This window comes from Ornithorhynchus anatinus, chromosome 1 (genome assembly GCF_004115215.2).
Source record: "Ornithorhynchus anatinus isolate Pmale09 chromosome 1, mOrnAna1.pri.v4, whole genome shotgun sequence".
Classification (NCBI taxonomy): domain Eukaryota; kingdom Metazoa; phylum Chordata; class Mammalia; order Monotremata; family Ornithorhynchidae; genus Ornithorhynchus; species Ornithorhynchus anatinus.
The window spans coordinates 970763-987775 of record NC_041728.1 but is presented as its reverse complement, the minus strand read 5'-3'; the positions used below and the strand labels follow the sequence as shown (position 1 = coordinate 987775).

The 17013-nt window shown below is 52.9% G+C and overlaps 1 protein-coding gene across 1 annotated transcript; it reads left to right on the top strand.

The window, feature by feature from the left end:
• The first annotated feature begins 15503 nt into the window (after nt 1-15503).
• Nucleotides 15504-16723, top strand: HTR1A (5-hydroxytryptamine receptor 1A). The gene has a single exon (XM_029047003.2). It carries the CDS (start codon nt 15641-15643, stop codon nt 16721-16723), a length of 1083 nt encoding a protein of 360 aa, XP_028902836.1. The 5' UTR covers nt 15504-15640.
• The last annotated feature ends 290 nt before the right edge of the window (nt 16724-17013 follow it).

The following is a 17013-nucleotide window of genomic DNA, read 5'->3' as shown; positions in this document are numbered from 1 at the left end:
GCCTGGGCTAGCCACTCACATATTTCTTTCCTGGGAACATCGAGCCAGCTTTCAAACCTCACGGTGCCTGCTCCAGCCGAGAAGTCATTAAGGAACTAATTAGCAGCTTAAAATGACCATTGATTCGGCCTCCCCCACCGCTGGGTCCTCCAGCGCCTATGGAAACAATGAATGGACCGCAGGCAGAAAAATGGACCGATTCAGACCCGACCGGGCCTAGGGAGAGAACATTCATCTTCCCGGTCCTCGTGAAAAAGAAACGGGTCTGGGAGCCGAGAGAGCCGAGTTCTAATCTCGGCTCTACCCCTGAAGTGCCATGTGATCTTGGGTCAGTCGGTCAGTCCATCGTATTTATTGAGCGCTTACTGTGTGCAGAACACTGTACTAAGCACTTGAGGGAATACAATACAACAATAAACAGACAGATTCCCTGCCCACAACGAGCTTAGAGGGGGAGACAGACTTTAATATAAATAAATAAATAAATAAATGACAGATGTGTTCATAAGTACTGTGGGACTGGGAGGGGGGATGAATAAAGGGAGCAAATCAGGGCGATGCAGAAGGGAGGTTAGGTAGGTGGGGGAAGGTGATTGTCTGCTTTAAAGCCACTGATGAGGAGTTTCTGATTGACGCAGAGAAAGTCACTCTGAATCTCAGTTTCCTCAGCCATAAAATGGAGCTAAGAGACTTGGTCTTCCTGCCTCAGTCAATGAAACCCATGTGGGACAGGGCCTGTGTCTGAATTATCTTATGGGCTCTTCCCCAGAGCTCAGCACAGTGCTTTGGTAGACAGTAAGTGCTCCCTAAAAAAGAAAAAAATCAACCAGCTCTTCAACTGAACAATCCATTAATCAACCAAACGATAAATGATCAATCAATCAAACACTAGCTTCCCCTAGCTTCCCTCCCTGCAATCTCTTGAGCTACATTTTCACTAGAAGTGGGTTGCCCTGGTCTGGCAGAAGGGTCTGTTTTCCCAGCGTGGCAGAACCAAACCAGAAAACTCACATCTTAGCGATGTCCTGCTAGTTAACGATTATGTCGCCGGGGGGAATAAGTCGGCCCACGTTCACCGGTGACTTGGACACGAAGTCTTTCAGCTGTTACAACGAGTAGCCGGGGAAAAGACGAATATTGCCCATCGCCCATGAGGTAAGCAATACCGTCGCAAGTGGCAGGGGTGACGCACGCTGGTATCACTAATGATGAGGTTGTATCCCCTCGGCAATGGATTTGCTTTTTCCCTAATTGCCTCCACAGGCACAGCCGGCTCCAGGTTACCAAGGGTGGGGCTGGAAAATATTCCCACAGGCTGGGCAGGCACCGCACACGCACTGCGGGATCCGGGCACCCATGGCCGCTTGACCAGGAAACCCTGAATTAGGATTCGACTTCACTAGAGGTTCAGGGATCGGTGGCCCTCTGGATGTCCTGGGAATGTTTGTGCATTATGCTATGTTTCCCCAGCTGCAATTCAGAATTTTACAGGGAGCTGAAATGAGGAAACTGCAAATGGGGAGGAGGAGGAGGCAGAAAAAATCGTTCAAAAGACACAACCAAATGAAAACTCAACTGGTGTGTGGTATGGCAGTGGACAGCCAGGGGAGCGGCATCAACAGCAGTGCCGAGACCAGCCCGGGGTGCAGAAATGAGAAATGGGGCCACTGTTTTTAGCACCAAGGCTTTGGGGAAATCAGGGCACCAACTGAGATGAGAAAACAGCGCCAAGCACTTTGGGCAACAAATACAACAGGGCTGCAGGGGACAATTTACCCAGGACTCACATGGACAAAAATCTTCCCACTGGTAACATCATCTTAAAAACTGAAGAACAGAGGTGTGCATCTGTGTGTGTGTGTGTGTGTGTTTGTAATACACAGTGTGTATTGCATAAGTAAGCAGCAAAGAGAAACTGCTGCCTGGTTTCCCCAAGCCTAACCTAGGGTTTGCCTGGCTAATCTGTGTCTAGAAACCCTAGTTACCAAGCCAACATAATAATGTTGGTATTTGTTAAGCGCTTACTATGTGCCGAGCACTGTTCTAAGCGCTGGGGTAGACATAGGGGAATCAGGTTGTCCCACGTGGGGCTCACAGTCTTAATCCCCATTTTACAGATGAGGGAACTGAGGCACCGAGAAGTTAAGTGACTTGCCCACAGTCACACAGCCGACAAGTGGCAGAGCTGGGATTCGAACTCATGAGCCCTGACTCTAAAGCCCGTGCTCTTTCCACTGAGCCACGCTGCTTCTCAATCAATCAATCAATCAAACACTAGCTTCCCCTAGCTTCCCTCCCTGCAATCTCTTGAGCTACATTTTCACTAGAAGTGGGTTGCCCTGGTCTGGCAGAAGGGTCTGTTTTCCCAGCGTGGCAGAACCAAACCAGAAAACTCACATCTTAGCGATGTCCTGCTAGTTAACGATTATGTCGCCGGGGGGAATAAGTCGGCCCACGTTCACCGGTGACTTGGACACGAAGTCTTTCAGCTGTTACAACGAGTAGCCGGGGAAAAGACGAATATCGCCCATCGCCCATGAGGTAAGCAATACCTTACCTTGATTGATGTGTGAGGTTTGTGTGAGGTTGCAAAGGGCGATGGAAATACTTCACTCGAAACTCCTTTTAGAATTACTGTGCAGTTCATCTGGGGCAAACACACACCTCTGCGTGAAAATCCAAGAGGTGTGAAAGAGGACCTGCAGGGTCTGGTCCCCAGAGCAGACACCCAGTGGTGAAGAGTCTACGGACGATGAAGAGCGAGCAGGGGTCACGCTAGTCTTCTCTTTTTACTCATTTAAGAAGATGCAGTTACGAACTAAAGAAGGAAAAACCAGCTGGTGTGCAGCTAACATCCCAGTTCACATATACAACCATTAGCAAACGAACGACAGAAAAACAGGAAAAACTGAATCTGGAATCTGCCATACTACCCTCCCCACCACAAAAAAAAACCCAAAAACAAAACAAAGAGAAACTCAGGCTGGAGGTAAAATTCCATTTTGAATTGCAGGTTTGCAAATTTTGTTTTCTTCTTCCTGATCATAAAATGGTATGAACACTGCAGTTTGGGGAATAATCACTCACTCTCCAGGACCTTGGGAATGGTTATTTCCAACACTACAGTTACAGGATAACTAAACTGAACAAATAAACTGGCGTACACCTGCTCTTCCTTCCTCCCTCCCCCTTAGAATATGAACCCCGGGTGGGATAGAGGCTGTGTCCCATCGACTTATCTTGCATCATCAGCAGCAACTGGGACATAGCAAGAGTTTAGTAAATGCCCCCATAATATTTTTGTAAAAATCATACATGGGAATGCTAAGGGTGTGGCTGAGAGGATAACATACCTAGGGAAGCAGCGTGGCTCAGTGGAAAGAGCCCGGGCTTCGGAGTCAGAGGTCATGGGTTTGAATTCTGGCTCGGCCACTTGTCAGCTGTGTGACTTTGGGCAAGTCACTTAACTTCTCGGTGCCTCAGTTCCCTCATCTGTAAAATGGGGATTAATTACTGTGAGCCCCACGTGGGACAACCTGATTCCCCTGTGTCTACCCCAGCGCTTAGAACAGTGCTCGGCACATAGTAAGCGCTTAACAAATTCCAACATTATTATTATTATTATTAGGAAAGTGGGAATAAAGAGAGGAAGCCTCCTGGATCAATCACTGCACTTTCATAAACAAATCATTTAAATGACTAGCTGAGAATTTAACACATACTCAAAGGCTAAAGACAATCAATGAATCAATGGTAAATACCATTTACTGAACACCTACTGACTGCACACCACTCACTATACAAAGCCCTTGGGAGAATCCAACAAAAAGATAACACTTGTTCCCTGCCCTCAAGGACCTTATAGTGTAATGAAAATCAATTATCTCACCGGTTCTTAACCTCTAAAGAGTCAGCTCACTGTGGGCAGGAATCTTCTTTACCAACTCTGTTATACTGTACTATCCCATGTGTTTAGTAAGTGCTCTGCACACAGTAAGCACTCAGGAAACATGATTGATATTCTCTGCGTACAATAAGCCCTCAATAAATACGATTGATTGCTCTGTACACAATAAGCGTTCAATAAATACGATTTATTAATTGATTGATTGATTAGTGCAATGTCTCTGTGTATATGTGCCTGTGAGGTCCTAAAGTGGCACTAGTTAATGAAGAGAAAAATACAAAATACTAACTAGATGTCAGGCACTCGAAATTCCTTGCATGCTGACATATTTAAACGGTCTGCTGTGTGACCTTGGGCAAGCCACTTCATTTCTCTGTGCATCAGTTAACTCATCTGTAAAATGGGGATTAAAACTGTAAGCCCCACGTGGGACAACCTGAATGCCTCGTATCTACCCCAGCGCTTAGAACGGTGCTCGGCACATAGTAAGGGCTTAATAAATACCATAATGACTATTATAATTATCTTTGTTCTTGTCACCTGCTTAGCTTTTGGCATATCTCCTCTCCAGGTCTCACCCTCTGAACCACCACTTCAGCATTCACCCACCCACAGCCACCTCTAGCACTCCCGTATGCGTTGATTTGTGGACTCTACTACTTATATGCTATTTAAATTCACCTAATCCACCTTTCCATTCTCTTTTTCTCCTCTCTGGAGCCCCTGCTAGTGTGTAAGCTTTTCCAGGGCAGGGATAATGTGTATTCACTCTCTTGTTCTCTCTGAAATGCATAGTTTTTTGCTCTGTCCAACAAATACCGGTGCTCAGTAAATACCAATCAGTGACGGGTTGATTGCTAGTTGAATTCGGAACAGTTTAGGTCTAAGACAACACGTGTTTGCTCAGACCTTTCATTTGTTTACCAGAAAAGTCGTCGATTTTACTTAAACCGGGGCCCTACAGAAAGCAGCAACACAGATTGAGATCAACTAACATCCATTATTACAATTTTCTTGTGACAACTTTCGTTTGGAAATTCTCTTAGGAGCACATTTTCTAAAGACAAACAAATTAGAGACTCCACATTCAAGTCTTTTTGACTCCTCATCTTTGGAAGCAGCATGGCCTAATGGGTAGAGCACGGGCCTGGGAGTCAATTCTGGTTCCGCCACTTGCCTGCTGTGTGACCTTGGACAAGTTGCTTCACTTTTCTGGGCCTCACTTACCTCATCTGCAAAATGGGGATTAAGACTGTGAGCCCCATGTGGGACAAGGACTGTGTCCACCCTGATTAGTTTGTATCTACCCAACACTTAGAACAGTGCTTGACACATGGTAAGTGCTTAACAAATACTATCATCATTATTATTATTATTAAGTACCAAGAGCATCTGAGCTTAAACTGCTAATGTACCAAGGCATTTCACATTTCTGGAGAGGAAGAGTTATTCCATTCTTTTAATGAAACGTGTGGAGAAGACTGATGCTTTATTACAAAGTTCGATGCATGATCAACTAAGAACGACATTTAAATGAGGGACAGAGATTCACCTCCAAAAATTACTCTAAGGTCCGGTAATCAGAATTCTCCATTTTCACTAATTGAGCACATTGCTCACCAATTCAAAAGATAACTTTGAGTTAATGTGGTTGACATTGGATTCAGTTTCATGAGCTGCACTTTCACTCTCCAAGGTAAATATTAATGAACTTCAAATTATATTTACTTTAAATCACTGATTGGAATTTTTATTGAACTAACTATCCTGTGCCAACTGAACTACTTAACTACAGGATTCCCTAGTTTGAAAATCTTGGCGCGGAGCAGAAACGTCCTCAGGAAGATAAAAGAGAAAGACTCCAGAAAAGAGCTGAGACAAGTATGATTTAGAGAAATAATTTGGATTAAATCAATCAATCAAACAATCAGTGGTATTTATTGAGATCTTACTATGTACAGAGACTGTACTAAGTACCTGAGAGGTACATTACAACAGAGTTGGTAGGTGGATTTATCTGGTTTGGTTTTATTTTGCTTTTTAAGGTATTTGTTAAGCACTTACTATATGCCAGGCACTGTACTAAGGACTGGAGTAAATACAAAGAAATCAGGTTGGACACAGTCCATTGTCCCACATGGAGCTCACAGTCTTAATCTCCATTATACAAATGAGGTAACTGAGGCGCAGAGAAGTGAAATGACTTGCGCGAGGTCACGGAGAGGACAAGCGGCAGATCCAGATTAGAACCCAGGCCCTTCTGACTCCCAGGTCCACGCTTTATCCACTAGGCCATGTTGCCCACATCTTGTTTTTTCTAACAAGGTAACATGATGGGAGAACCATGTTGCCTCCGAAGGCACCCACCCTCAAGGTTTGATGTGGACCACCCAAAACCCCTGACTCTCCTCCATTCAATCAATGGATCTGTGGCTTTTTTAAAAAATGATATTTGTTAAGCACTTACTAAGTGCCAGGCACTGTGCTAAGGGCTGGGGTAATAATAATAATAATGATGATGGCATTTGTTAAGCGCTTACTCTGTGCAAAGCACTGTTCTAAGGGCTGGGAGGATACAAGGTGATCAGGTTGTCCCACGTGGAGCTCACAGTCTTCGTCCCCATTTTACAGATGAGGTCACTGAGGCTCGGAGAAGTGAAGTGACTTGCCCAAAGTCACACAGATGACAAGTGGTGGATCTGGGATTGGAACCCACGACTTCTGACTCCCAAGCCCGGGCTCTATCCACACTGAGCCACGCTGCTTCTCTAGGTACAAGCTAATCAAGTCCATAAGCAAATACCATAATTATTATGTCCCTGTCCCAGATGGGGCTCACAGTCTCAATCCCCATTTTACAGATGAGGTAACTGAGGCACAGAGAAGTGAATAGACTTGCCCAAGGTCACACGGCAAACAGGCGGCAGAGCCAGGATTAGAACCCAGGTCTTTTTTACTCCCAGGTCCGTGCTCTATCCACTAATAACGATAATGTTGGTATTTGTTAAGTGCTTACTATGTGCAGAGCACTGTTAATAATGGTGGTATTTGTTAAGCGCTTACTGTGTGCCAAGCCCTGTTCTAAGCGCTGGGGTAGATACAAGGTCATCAGGTTGTCCCACATGAGGCTCACAGTCTTCATCCCCATTTTACAGATGAGGGAACGGAGGCACAGAGAAGTAAAGTGACTTGCCCACAGTCACACAGCTGACAGGTGGCAGAGCAGGGATTCGAACCCATGACCTCTGGCTCCCAAGCCCAGGCTCTTTCCATTGAGCCACGCTGCTTCTCTGTTCTAAGCACTGTTCTAAGCGTTGGGCTAGATACAGGGTAATCAGGTTGTCCCATGTGAGGCTCACAGTCTTAATCCCCATTTTACAGATGAGGTAACTGAGGCACGGAGAAGTGAAGTGACTCGCCCACAGTCACACAGCTGCTAGGCCATGCTCTACTGAGATTTATTGAGCCTCTACGGTGTGCGGAGTCCTGTACTCAAAGATCTAGAAGACATGACCCCTGCTTTCGAGGAGTTTATCCTCTAAACTATAAGCTCGATGTGGGAAGCGAATGTTTCTGTTATATTGTTAATAATGTTGGTATTTGTTAAGCGCTTACTATGTGCCGAGCACCGTTCTAAGCGCTGGGGGAGATACAGGGTCATCAGGTTGGCCCACGTGAGGCTCACAGTCTTCATTTTCCAGACGAGGTAACTGAGGCCCAGAGAAGTGAAGTGACTCGCCCACAGTCACACAGCTGACAAGTGGCGGAGCCGGGATTTGAACCCATGACCTCTGACTCCGAAGCCCAGGCTCTTTTCCATCGAGCCATGCTGCTTCTACGGTACTCTCCCAAGCGCGCTTAATACAGTGCTCTGCGCACAGGAAACTCTCAATAAATACGATCGACTGACACACTGACCGACTGACTGACTCTCTCGCCTGCTCGATCCCTGGCACAGGCCGAGCTGCCCAACCCCCCTGATCACCCACCAAGCTGCCCAGCCCGGGCGTATCACGCCTAATAATAATATTCGTATTTGTTAAGCGCTTACTATGTGCCGAGCACTGTTCTAAGCGCTGGGGGAGATACAGGGTAATCAGGGCATCCCACGTGAGGCTCACAGTTAATCCCCATTTTACGGATGAGGGAACTGAGGCGCAGAGAAGTTAAGTGACTTGCCCACGGTCACACAGCTGACAAGTGGCAGAGCCGGCATTCGAACCCATGACCTCTGACTCCCAAGCCCAGGCTCTTTCCACTGAGCCACGCCTAGGGTCCCTCTCCCCTTGTCTCATGCCAAGTGGCCCATCTCCTCTATCACATGCCAAGCTGTTTCTCATCTCGTCCCCACTGACAAGGTCTCTGGGGGCGTCACAGCCCCAGAATTGCAGCCAAATCAAAAGATCGGCGGGAATCTCTTTGCCCTGAATCCTGCTTTAATCTACCATCGGCAGCACAAGGGACTCGGGGGAGATTTGAACTCCAGACGATCTGGAGACACATAGCCTGCTTAAGAATGAACTAACTTCTCTTCTGGTTTTCCCGGGGACATTTTTCTTTAGGATTGAACCTAACTTGAGCACAAAGATGACGGTTAGTAATAATGTCGGTATTTGTCAAGCGCTTACTATGTGCCGAGCACCGTTCTAAGCGCTGGGGTAGATACACGGTCATCAGGTTGTCCCATGTGAGGCTCACAGTCTTCATCCCCATTTTCCAGATGAGGTCACTGAGGCACAGAGAAGTGAAGTGACTTGCCCACAGTCACACAGCTGACAAGTGACGAGCTGGAATTCGAACCCATGACCTCGGACTCCAATGCCGGTGCTCTTTCCACTGAGCCACGCTGCTTCCTATAATAGCAAGTATCCCTGATCAACCCCCTAGTGAAAAGAGCACGGGCCTGGGAGCCAGAGGACCTGGGTTCTGGCTTTGTCACTTTCTTGCTGTGAGACCTTGGGCGAGTCCCTTAACTTCTCTGTACCTTCATTTCCTAAGCTGTAAAATGGAGATTCAATATCTGTTTTCCCTCCCACTTAGACTCTGAGCCCCTTGTGGGTCAGGGACTGTGTCCGATCCGATGATTTTTTCGTTCATTCATTCGATAGTATTTATTGAGCGCTTACTATGGGCAGAGCACTGTACTAAGCGCTTGGAATGTACAGATCGGTAACAGATAGAGACAGTTCCTGCCCTCTGACGGGCTTACAGTCTAATCGGGGGAGAGGGACAGACAAGAACAATAGCAATAAACAGATGGCTCAGTGGAAAGAGCCCGGGCTTGGGAGTCAAAGGTCATGGGTTCGAATCCCGGCTCTGCCACTTGTCAGCCGCGTGACTGTGGGCGAGTCACTTCACTTCTCTGGGCCTCAGTTCCCTCATCTGTAAAATGGGGATGAAGACTGAGCCTCACGTGGGACAACCTGATTATCCTGTATCTACCCCAGCGCTTAGAACAATGCTCTGCACATAGTGAGCGCTCAACAAATACCAACATTATTTTAATAAGACCTCAAGGCTTGTAAGGTGTTGGGCATACGGTAAGCATTTAACTTATACCATGGCTGTTATTTTTTTACCTCCTCCCCTTCTCAAAGTCATCCAGAGCCACCTCGGCGCTTAGGAAGTTCCTTGTCAGCCGCTTGAGCCAGGAGCATGTCTTTCGCCTCTATCATTCCCCAGAGTGTCAAGGACAGTGGGTGTCTAGTCCAGTGTTCTGACACGGTTTACGGCCAGTAGAGTATTCTGCACACTGTAGGCACCCAGCACAGCACTCTGCACATAGTAGGCATCCAGCGCAGTGGTTCTGCACCCAGTAGGCAGTAAGGGAAGCAGTGTGGATAGAGCACAGGCTTGGGAGTCAGAGGGACCTGGGTTCTAATCCCAGCTGCTCCACTTGTCTGTTATGCGGCCTTGGGCAAGTCACTTAACCTCTCCGTGCCTCAGTTACTTCATCTGTAAAATGAGGATTAAGACCGTGAGCCCCTGGTGGGACCTGGGCTGCATCCAAATTGATTAGCTTCTATCTATTCCAGCATTTAGAACGGTGCCTGGCACGTAGTAGGTGCTTAATAAATACCATTAAAAAAGAAAAGTAGGCATCCAGCACAGCATTCTGCTCACAGTCACAAGAAGCAGCAAGGCCTGCCGGAAAGAGCATGGGCCCGGAAGTCAGAGGACCTGGGTTCTAATCCCAGCTCTGCCTGTTGCGTGACCTTGGGCAAGTCACTTAACTTCTCTGCGCCTCAGTTAACTCATCCGTAAAATGGGGATTCAATGATAATAATGTTGGGATTCATTAAGCACTTAGTATGTGCCAATTACCGTTCTAAGCACTGGGGTAGATACAAGGTCATCAGGTTGTTCCACATGGGGCTCATAGTCTCCATCCCCATTTTACAGATGAGGTCACTGAGGCACAGAGAAGTGAAGTGACTTGCCCGAGGTCACACAGCTGACAAGCGGTGGAGCCAGGATTAGAACCCATGACCTCTGACTCCCCAGCCCCGTCTCTTTCCACTGAGCCACACTGCTTCTGGTGTCAAACACTGTTCTCAGCACTGGGGTAGATGCAAGATAATCGAGTTGGACACAGTCCCTGACCCACCTAGGGCTCACAGTCTTCATCCCCATTTTACAGATGAGGGGACCGAGGCACAGAGAAGTGAAGCGACCTGCCCAGGATCACACAGCGGACGAGTGGCGGCGTGGGGATTAGAACCTAGGCCCTTCTGACTCCCAGGCCTGTGCTCTATCCACTAGGCTACACTATGTGGCATCTAGTAAGTGCTGAATAAATGCCACAATCCTCATCATCATTTTCACGGGGTCTCGGCCAACAGCGGCGGTTAGGCGTGTTTCTCCTCCCAGGCTCAGGGTGGAGAGAGAAGGCTGCTGGAAGAGGGAGCCAAGAAAGGGAGCCTCAGCCTGTTGTAAGTCCGGGACGCTTGGCAAGTCTACGAGCGAGACACCGTGCGAACGCAGACACTCAGAAGGTACTTATAACGCACTTGGCCCCAAACCGCTAGCGGGGAAAACAAACGCTGCCTGTGTACCCCCCTCTTTCCGCGTGGGCTTCACCAACAACGCTCCAAGACTCTTGAACGGTAATTTCAACTCCCACCGTTCTTGTGACGGCCGGCCGGGGACAGGGTTATCTCCGAATTTGATGAAATCTGAAGATACGAACACAAACCGGATTGGGAAATGGTTTTACCGCGCTTTCTGAGAGTACCGTGCTGAGGATCATTACACCCCAGGAATAAAGAAACATGCGCGGTTTGGAGCCGTATAACCTTTAAGGTAAAGGAAGAGGTGCGTCCGGTCTGCGGCTCTGAAACCTTTGGGAGGCTTTCGATCTGGCCGGTGGAGCGTTAGAGGTACGTGGGTTCCCTGGGGCAGGTCGGGCGGCCTGGCGGCCTGGCCTCTCGTGCCGGTTTCCCGATAGATTTACCTCCTTCCTCTCTCTCTTTCAGCCTTTCCTTCTTCTGTCGGTTCACCTCAGGTGGATCGTTGCAACGTGTGACGCGTTGTAACAAAACAAGGGGAGGTGGGGAAGGGGACGGGAGGAAGAGGAAGGAAAGAGAAGTCTCATCTCAGGGTTCAGAGTCTTCGGGACCCACCCCCAGCAATGGTATTTTTCTTCCATGTTCCTCCCAACCTCCGCCCCCCCCCCCCCCACCCCTGGCCAGCCCTTGTTTCTGCAACGAAACTCCTCTAAATAATAATGATGGTATTTGTTAAGCGCTTACTATGTGCCAAGCACTGTTCTAAGCGCTGGGGGAGATATAAGGTAGATCTTTATAACAGTACCGATGGCATTTATTAAGCGCTTACTATGTGCAAAGCACTGTTCCAAGCGCTGGGGAGGGTACAAGGTAAACAGGTGGGAAGCAGCATGGGAAGCAGCGTGGCTCAGTGGAAAGAGCCCGGGCTTCGGAGTCAGAGGTCATGGGTTCGACTCCCGGCTCTGCCACTTGTCTGCCGCGTGACTGTGGGCGAGTCACTTCACTTCTCTGTGACTCAGTTCCCTCATCTGTAAAATGGGGATTAACTGTGAGCCTCACGTGGGACGACCTGATGACCCTGTATCTACCCCAGCGCTTAGAACAGTGCTCTGCACATAGTAAGCGCTTAACAAATACCAACATTATTATTATTAACAGGTGGTCCCTCGTGGGGCTCCCAGTCTTCATCCCCATTTTACAGAGGAAGTGACTGAGGCACAGAGAAGTTAAAGGGACTTGCCCAAAGTTACAGAGCTGACAAGCGGCTGAGCCAGGATTTGAATCCATGACCTCTGACTCCCAAGCCACTGAACCACGCTGCTTCTCTGAGATCTTAATAAGGGAGCTCTAAATCTCCTCCCTTGCCACCCCAGCCCCTCTACTATCCACTGGATCCCCTTTCCTTTGGAAGTCTTTGCGGCTCTTTTGTTAGACAGTCAGGAAGGAGTCCCCCTCACCTGCCTTGGAAGAGTAACCAGCGGCTGCGGAGGAGGTAGACGAGTGTGGCGGGTCGAGGGGAGAGGGAGGCGATGGAGGGAATAATAATAATAATGTTGGTATTTGTTAAGCGCTTATCATGCATGTGCACAGCGCTGGGGTAGATACAGGGTCATCAGGTCGTCCCACGTGAGGCTCACAGTTAATCCCCATTTGACAGATGAGGTAACTGAGGCACAGAGAAGTGAAGTGACTCGCCCACAGTCACCCGGCAGACAAGCGGCAGAGCCGGGAGTCGAACCCATGACCTCTGACTCCCAAGCCCGGGCTCTTTCCACTGAAAGGGGTGGGGGGAGGAAGGAGAGAGGGATGGAAGGACAGGGTGGGGTGGTTTTACTGGCAAGGTGTGCCTCCGGGACCAGGTGGCATAGGCAGGAGCCAGGAGATTAAAGAGATTTTTCATTTCCTCACCAAGAAAGGTCATTTCTTCCTAGCCCAGGAGTATTCTAATCCATTCCTTCATTCAGTCGTATTTAATTGAGCGCACACTATGAGCAGAGCACCGGACTAAGCGCTTGAACTATACAATTCGGCAACAGATAGAGACTATCCCTTCCCAACAACGGGCTCACGGTCTCAACGATCCCAGCTCCGCCATCTGCTGTGTGACCGTGGGCAAATGGCTTCACTTCTCTGGGCCTCAGCGACCTCATCTCTAAAACGGGGATGGAGACCGTCAGCCCCAAGTGGGACGACCCGACTACCTTGGTCTGCCGCAGGGCTTAGAGCGGGGCTCGGTACATAGTAAGCGCTCCAGTACCTTAATGATAATACTGATTATTATCATTCTCTCTCACGGGGGAGCTTCAGTTGTATTTTCTCCGTGAGTCAGGCAGGAAAAGGTGCGATTCCCATGGCCCCGGCCCCCTCTTCATCCCCGGGATGGGCCTGCGTCCCAGAACGGACCCTCCCTCGACCCTTGACCCTCCCCGGTGGCGAAGAGGCGGCGGCAGCGGCTCTCTCGGCGCTGACCGCGCTGACCGCGCCGTCCGCTGGCCTGAAGGCCGGAGGCGGGGAAGGAAGGATGGGAGAGAGAGGCAGCCTAAGCGGGTGGGGAGGTGGTCGAGGGAAGAGACACAGACACGGAGACACAGAGACAGAGAGACAGAGAGGGAGGAGCAAGGAGAGCAGAGGGAGAGAAAAACAAGCAAGAGAGATGCGAGTGGATGCACAGCCCCTTCTGCCAGCTTCCCCCACCCCGGTCTCACACACACACACACACACACACACACACACACACTGTCTCTGTCTCTGTCTCTCTCCTCCGTTAGCTCCCCATCCCCAGCTCTGCGGACCCACTTGTTTTCAAACCATCCCCCTGACACTCCGACACACACACACACACACACACAAACACACACAAGCACACTTCTGCCATCCTCACATCCCCGGCTCTGTGGAATCCTTTCCTTCCTAACCGCCCCTCGGTCACCCCAATAAAGACACACACACACACACACACACACACACACACACACACAGTATCTCTCTCTCTCTCTCTCTCTCTGTGTCTCTCCCTTCTGCTAGCCTGCCATCCCCGGGTCCGTGGACTCACTTTCTTCGGAACCATGCCCCGGACACCCACAGCCACACACACACCCACACACACACACACCCACACACACACACACACTTCATTCTCTCCCTCTCCCTCTCCCTGTATCTCTCTATCTATGTCTCTCTCTCTGTGTGTCCCTTCCGCTAGCCCGCCATCCCCGGGTCCTTGAACTGACTTTCTTCGGAACCAATGCCCCGGTCATCCGGACGGAAACACACACACACAGTCTCTCTCTGTCTCTCCCTTCTGCTAGCCCGCCATCCCCGGGTCCGTGGACTGACTTTCTCCCGAACCATGTCCCGGTCACCCGGACGGACACACATACACTCTCTCTGTCTCTCCCTTCTGCTAGTCCCCTCATCCCCGGGTCCGTGGACTCACTTTCTTCGGAACCAATGGCCCGGTCACCCGGAGACACACACACACACACACACACACACACACACTTCTACCAGCGCCCCCCTTTCAACCGGGGCTGCGGATTCCCTTCTTTCCTAACACCTCCCCCGGTCCCCCCGCCCCCCCGACACACACACACACAGAACCACAGAGACACATACAGACACAAGCACAAGCACACACGGGCACACACGCGGACACACAGACACACACCCAGACACACGCAAAGGCAGACAGACCGTCGGCCTGACTCCCAGGCCGGCAGGTGAAGGCTGAGGGTCACAGGTCAGAGTTCACAGGTGGGCTCGGGGGTGCAGAGGGGTGGGGGTGGGGGGCGGTGGGAGAGAGTTGGGGGGAGGAGGAACGGGGGGAAGACGACGTATCGGGGTGGACCCCAGACCACCTTCCCCCCCAACCCCCAACCCGGCTTGTCCTTCTCCCCCCTCCCAACCAGTCCCGGGTCCGAAGTCCAGTCTCCCCGACCCAAGGCGACCTGATTCTCGCTCCTACTTGTCCAACGGTCCACTGGACGCCCCCCCCCCCGCCTCGAGGAGGGTGGGGGCCTGGGGAGGGGGTCCTGGGTGGAGATGGGGGCGGGGTGGGGGGATCCGTGGTCGTCGCGCTGACCTATTGGAGGAGGAGGAGGAGGAGGAGAACCGGGCCCCGCCCGCCGGGGCTGCGGAGGTGACCACCGAGGGGAGGAGAGGAAGCGGCCGGGGACCGAGAGAGACGTGGGAGAGGGGAGCGGGGGGACCGTAAGAGACGCTCCAGGTCGGAGGAGGAGGACGGAGTGGACGGAGAGGACCCCCCCGCCCCCGGAGGGCCGCCGGACGACGGAGACCCCGCCGCCTGGGTCCCGGGCGGTCGCCCCGGGTCTCCCGGGGGATCCCCCCGAGGGGGCGGCCGGGATGACCCCGGAGGAGGTCCCGTGCACCCCGACCGCCCCCGGGCCCCCCGGGGGTCCCTGAGCCGCGCCCCTCCGCTCGCCCAGGACCGGCCCGAGGTGGCCGGCCCGGCCCGGGGCGCGGGGGCGGGGATGGTGCCGCGTTGCCCGGGGGCGGGGGGTGGGGGGTGACCCCGGGGAGCGGGGGGACGCGGGGGAGGGGGGAGAGATGCCCCTCCCGAGCCTCCCCTCCTAACCGGACGGCGGACCCCGCCCTCCAGAAGCGCGCCCACGGGGCGGGACGGACGGAGAGGAGAGGGACACCCCCTCCGGGCCTCGACCGGAGCCGGTCCTCCCCTCCGGGGCGCAAACCCGCGTCCCTCCCGGGCATGGAGGCCCCCGGGGGCAGCGTGGCCCCCTCCCCCCCGGCCTCCCCGTCCCCCAGCGCCCTGGCCGCCCAGCTGACCACGGGCCTGGTCCTGGGGGTCCTGATCCTCTGCTCGGCGGCGGGGAACGCCTGCGTGGTGGCCGCCGTGTCCCTGGAGCGGTCGCTGCACAACGTGGCCGGCTACCTCATCGGCTCGCTGGCCGTCACCGACCTGCTGGTGTCGGTCCTGGTGCTGCCCATGGCGGCCCTCTACCAGGTGCTGGGCCGCTGGACGCTGGGCCCGGCGGCCTGCGACCTCTTCATCTCGCTGGACGTGCTGTGCTGCACCTCGTCCATCCTGCACCTGTGCGCCATCGCGCTGGACCGTTACTGGGCCGTCACCGAGCCGGTGGCCTACGTCCGGCGGCGGACCCCTCGCCGGGCGGCCGCCCTCATCGGCCTGCCCTGGCTGGGGGGCTTCCTCATCTCCATCCCGCCCGTCCTGGGCTGGAGGACCCCCGAGGACCGCGCCGACCCCGACGCCTGCTCCATCAGCCGCCACCCGGGCTACACCGTCTACTCCACCTTCGGCGCCTTCTACATCCCCCTGGTCCTCATGCTGGTCCTCTACGGGCGCATCTTCCGCGCCGCGCGGTTCCGCATCCGCAAGACGGTGCGGAAGGCCGGGGCCGGCGGGGGTCCCCCGGGCCCCGGCCTGGCCGACACCCGCCTCGGCCCCTCGCCGCCCCGGGGCCACCTGCCCCTCCCCCGGGGTGGCCCGGGCCCCCCGGACCCCGCCGCCCCGGACCCCGGCAGGGCCGCCGAGGCCAAGCGCAAGGCCGCCCTGGCCCGGGAGCGCAAGACCGTCAAGACCCTGGGCATCATCATGGGCACCTTCATCCTCTGCTGGCTGCCCTTCTTCATCGTCGCCCTGGTCCTGCCCTTCTGCCGGCCCCCCTGCCCCCTGCCCGGCTCGCTGGGCGCCCTCATCAACTGGCTGGGCTACTCCAACTCCCTCCTCAACCCCATCATCTACGCCTACTTCAACAAGGACTTTCAGAACGCCTTCAAGAAGATCGTCAGGTGCAAGTTCTGCCGGCAGTGACCCGGGGGGGGGGGGGGGGCGGAGGAGGGGGGCGGGGGGACAGGAGGCCGGGCGGGGCGGGGTGCGGCGGGTGGGGGGCCCCTCGGTCCTTTTCGGACTCTTTAGTGAGCGCCTACCGCGGGCTCGGCGCTCTGCCGAGCGCTCGGAAAGTCCACTTGGGCGAATAAAGACGGACGGTCCCTGCCCGCCGCGGGCTCGCCGTCCAGAGGGAGGGGGAGAGAAGGGGTGGGGGTCGCCGAACACCCCCCACCCACCCGCCCTGCCGTTTCCTTCGCTCCCCTTGGCCTCCG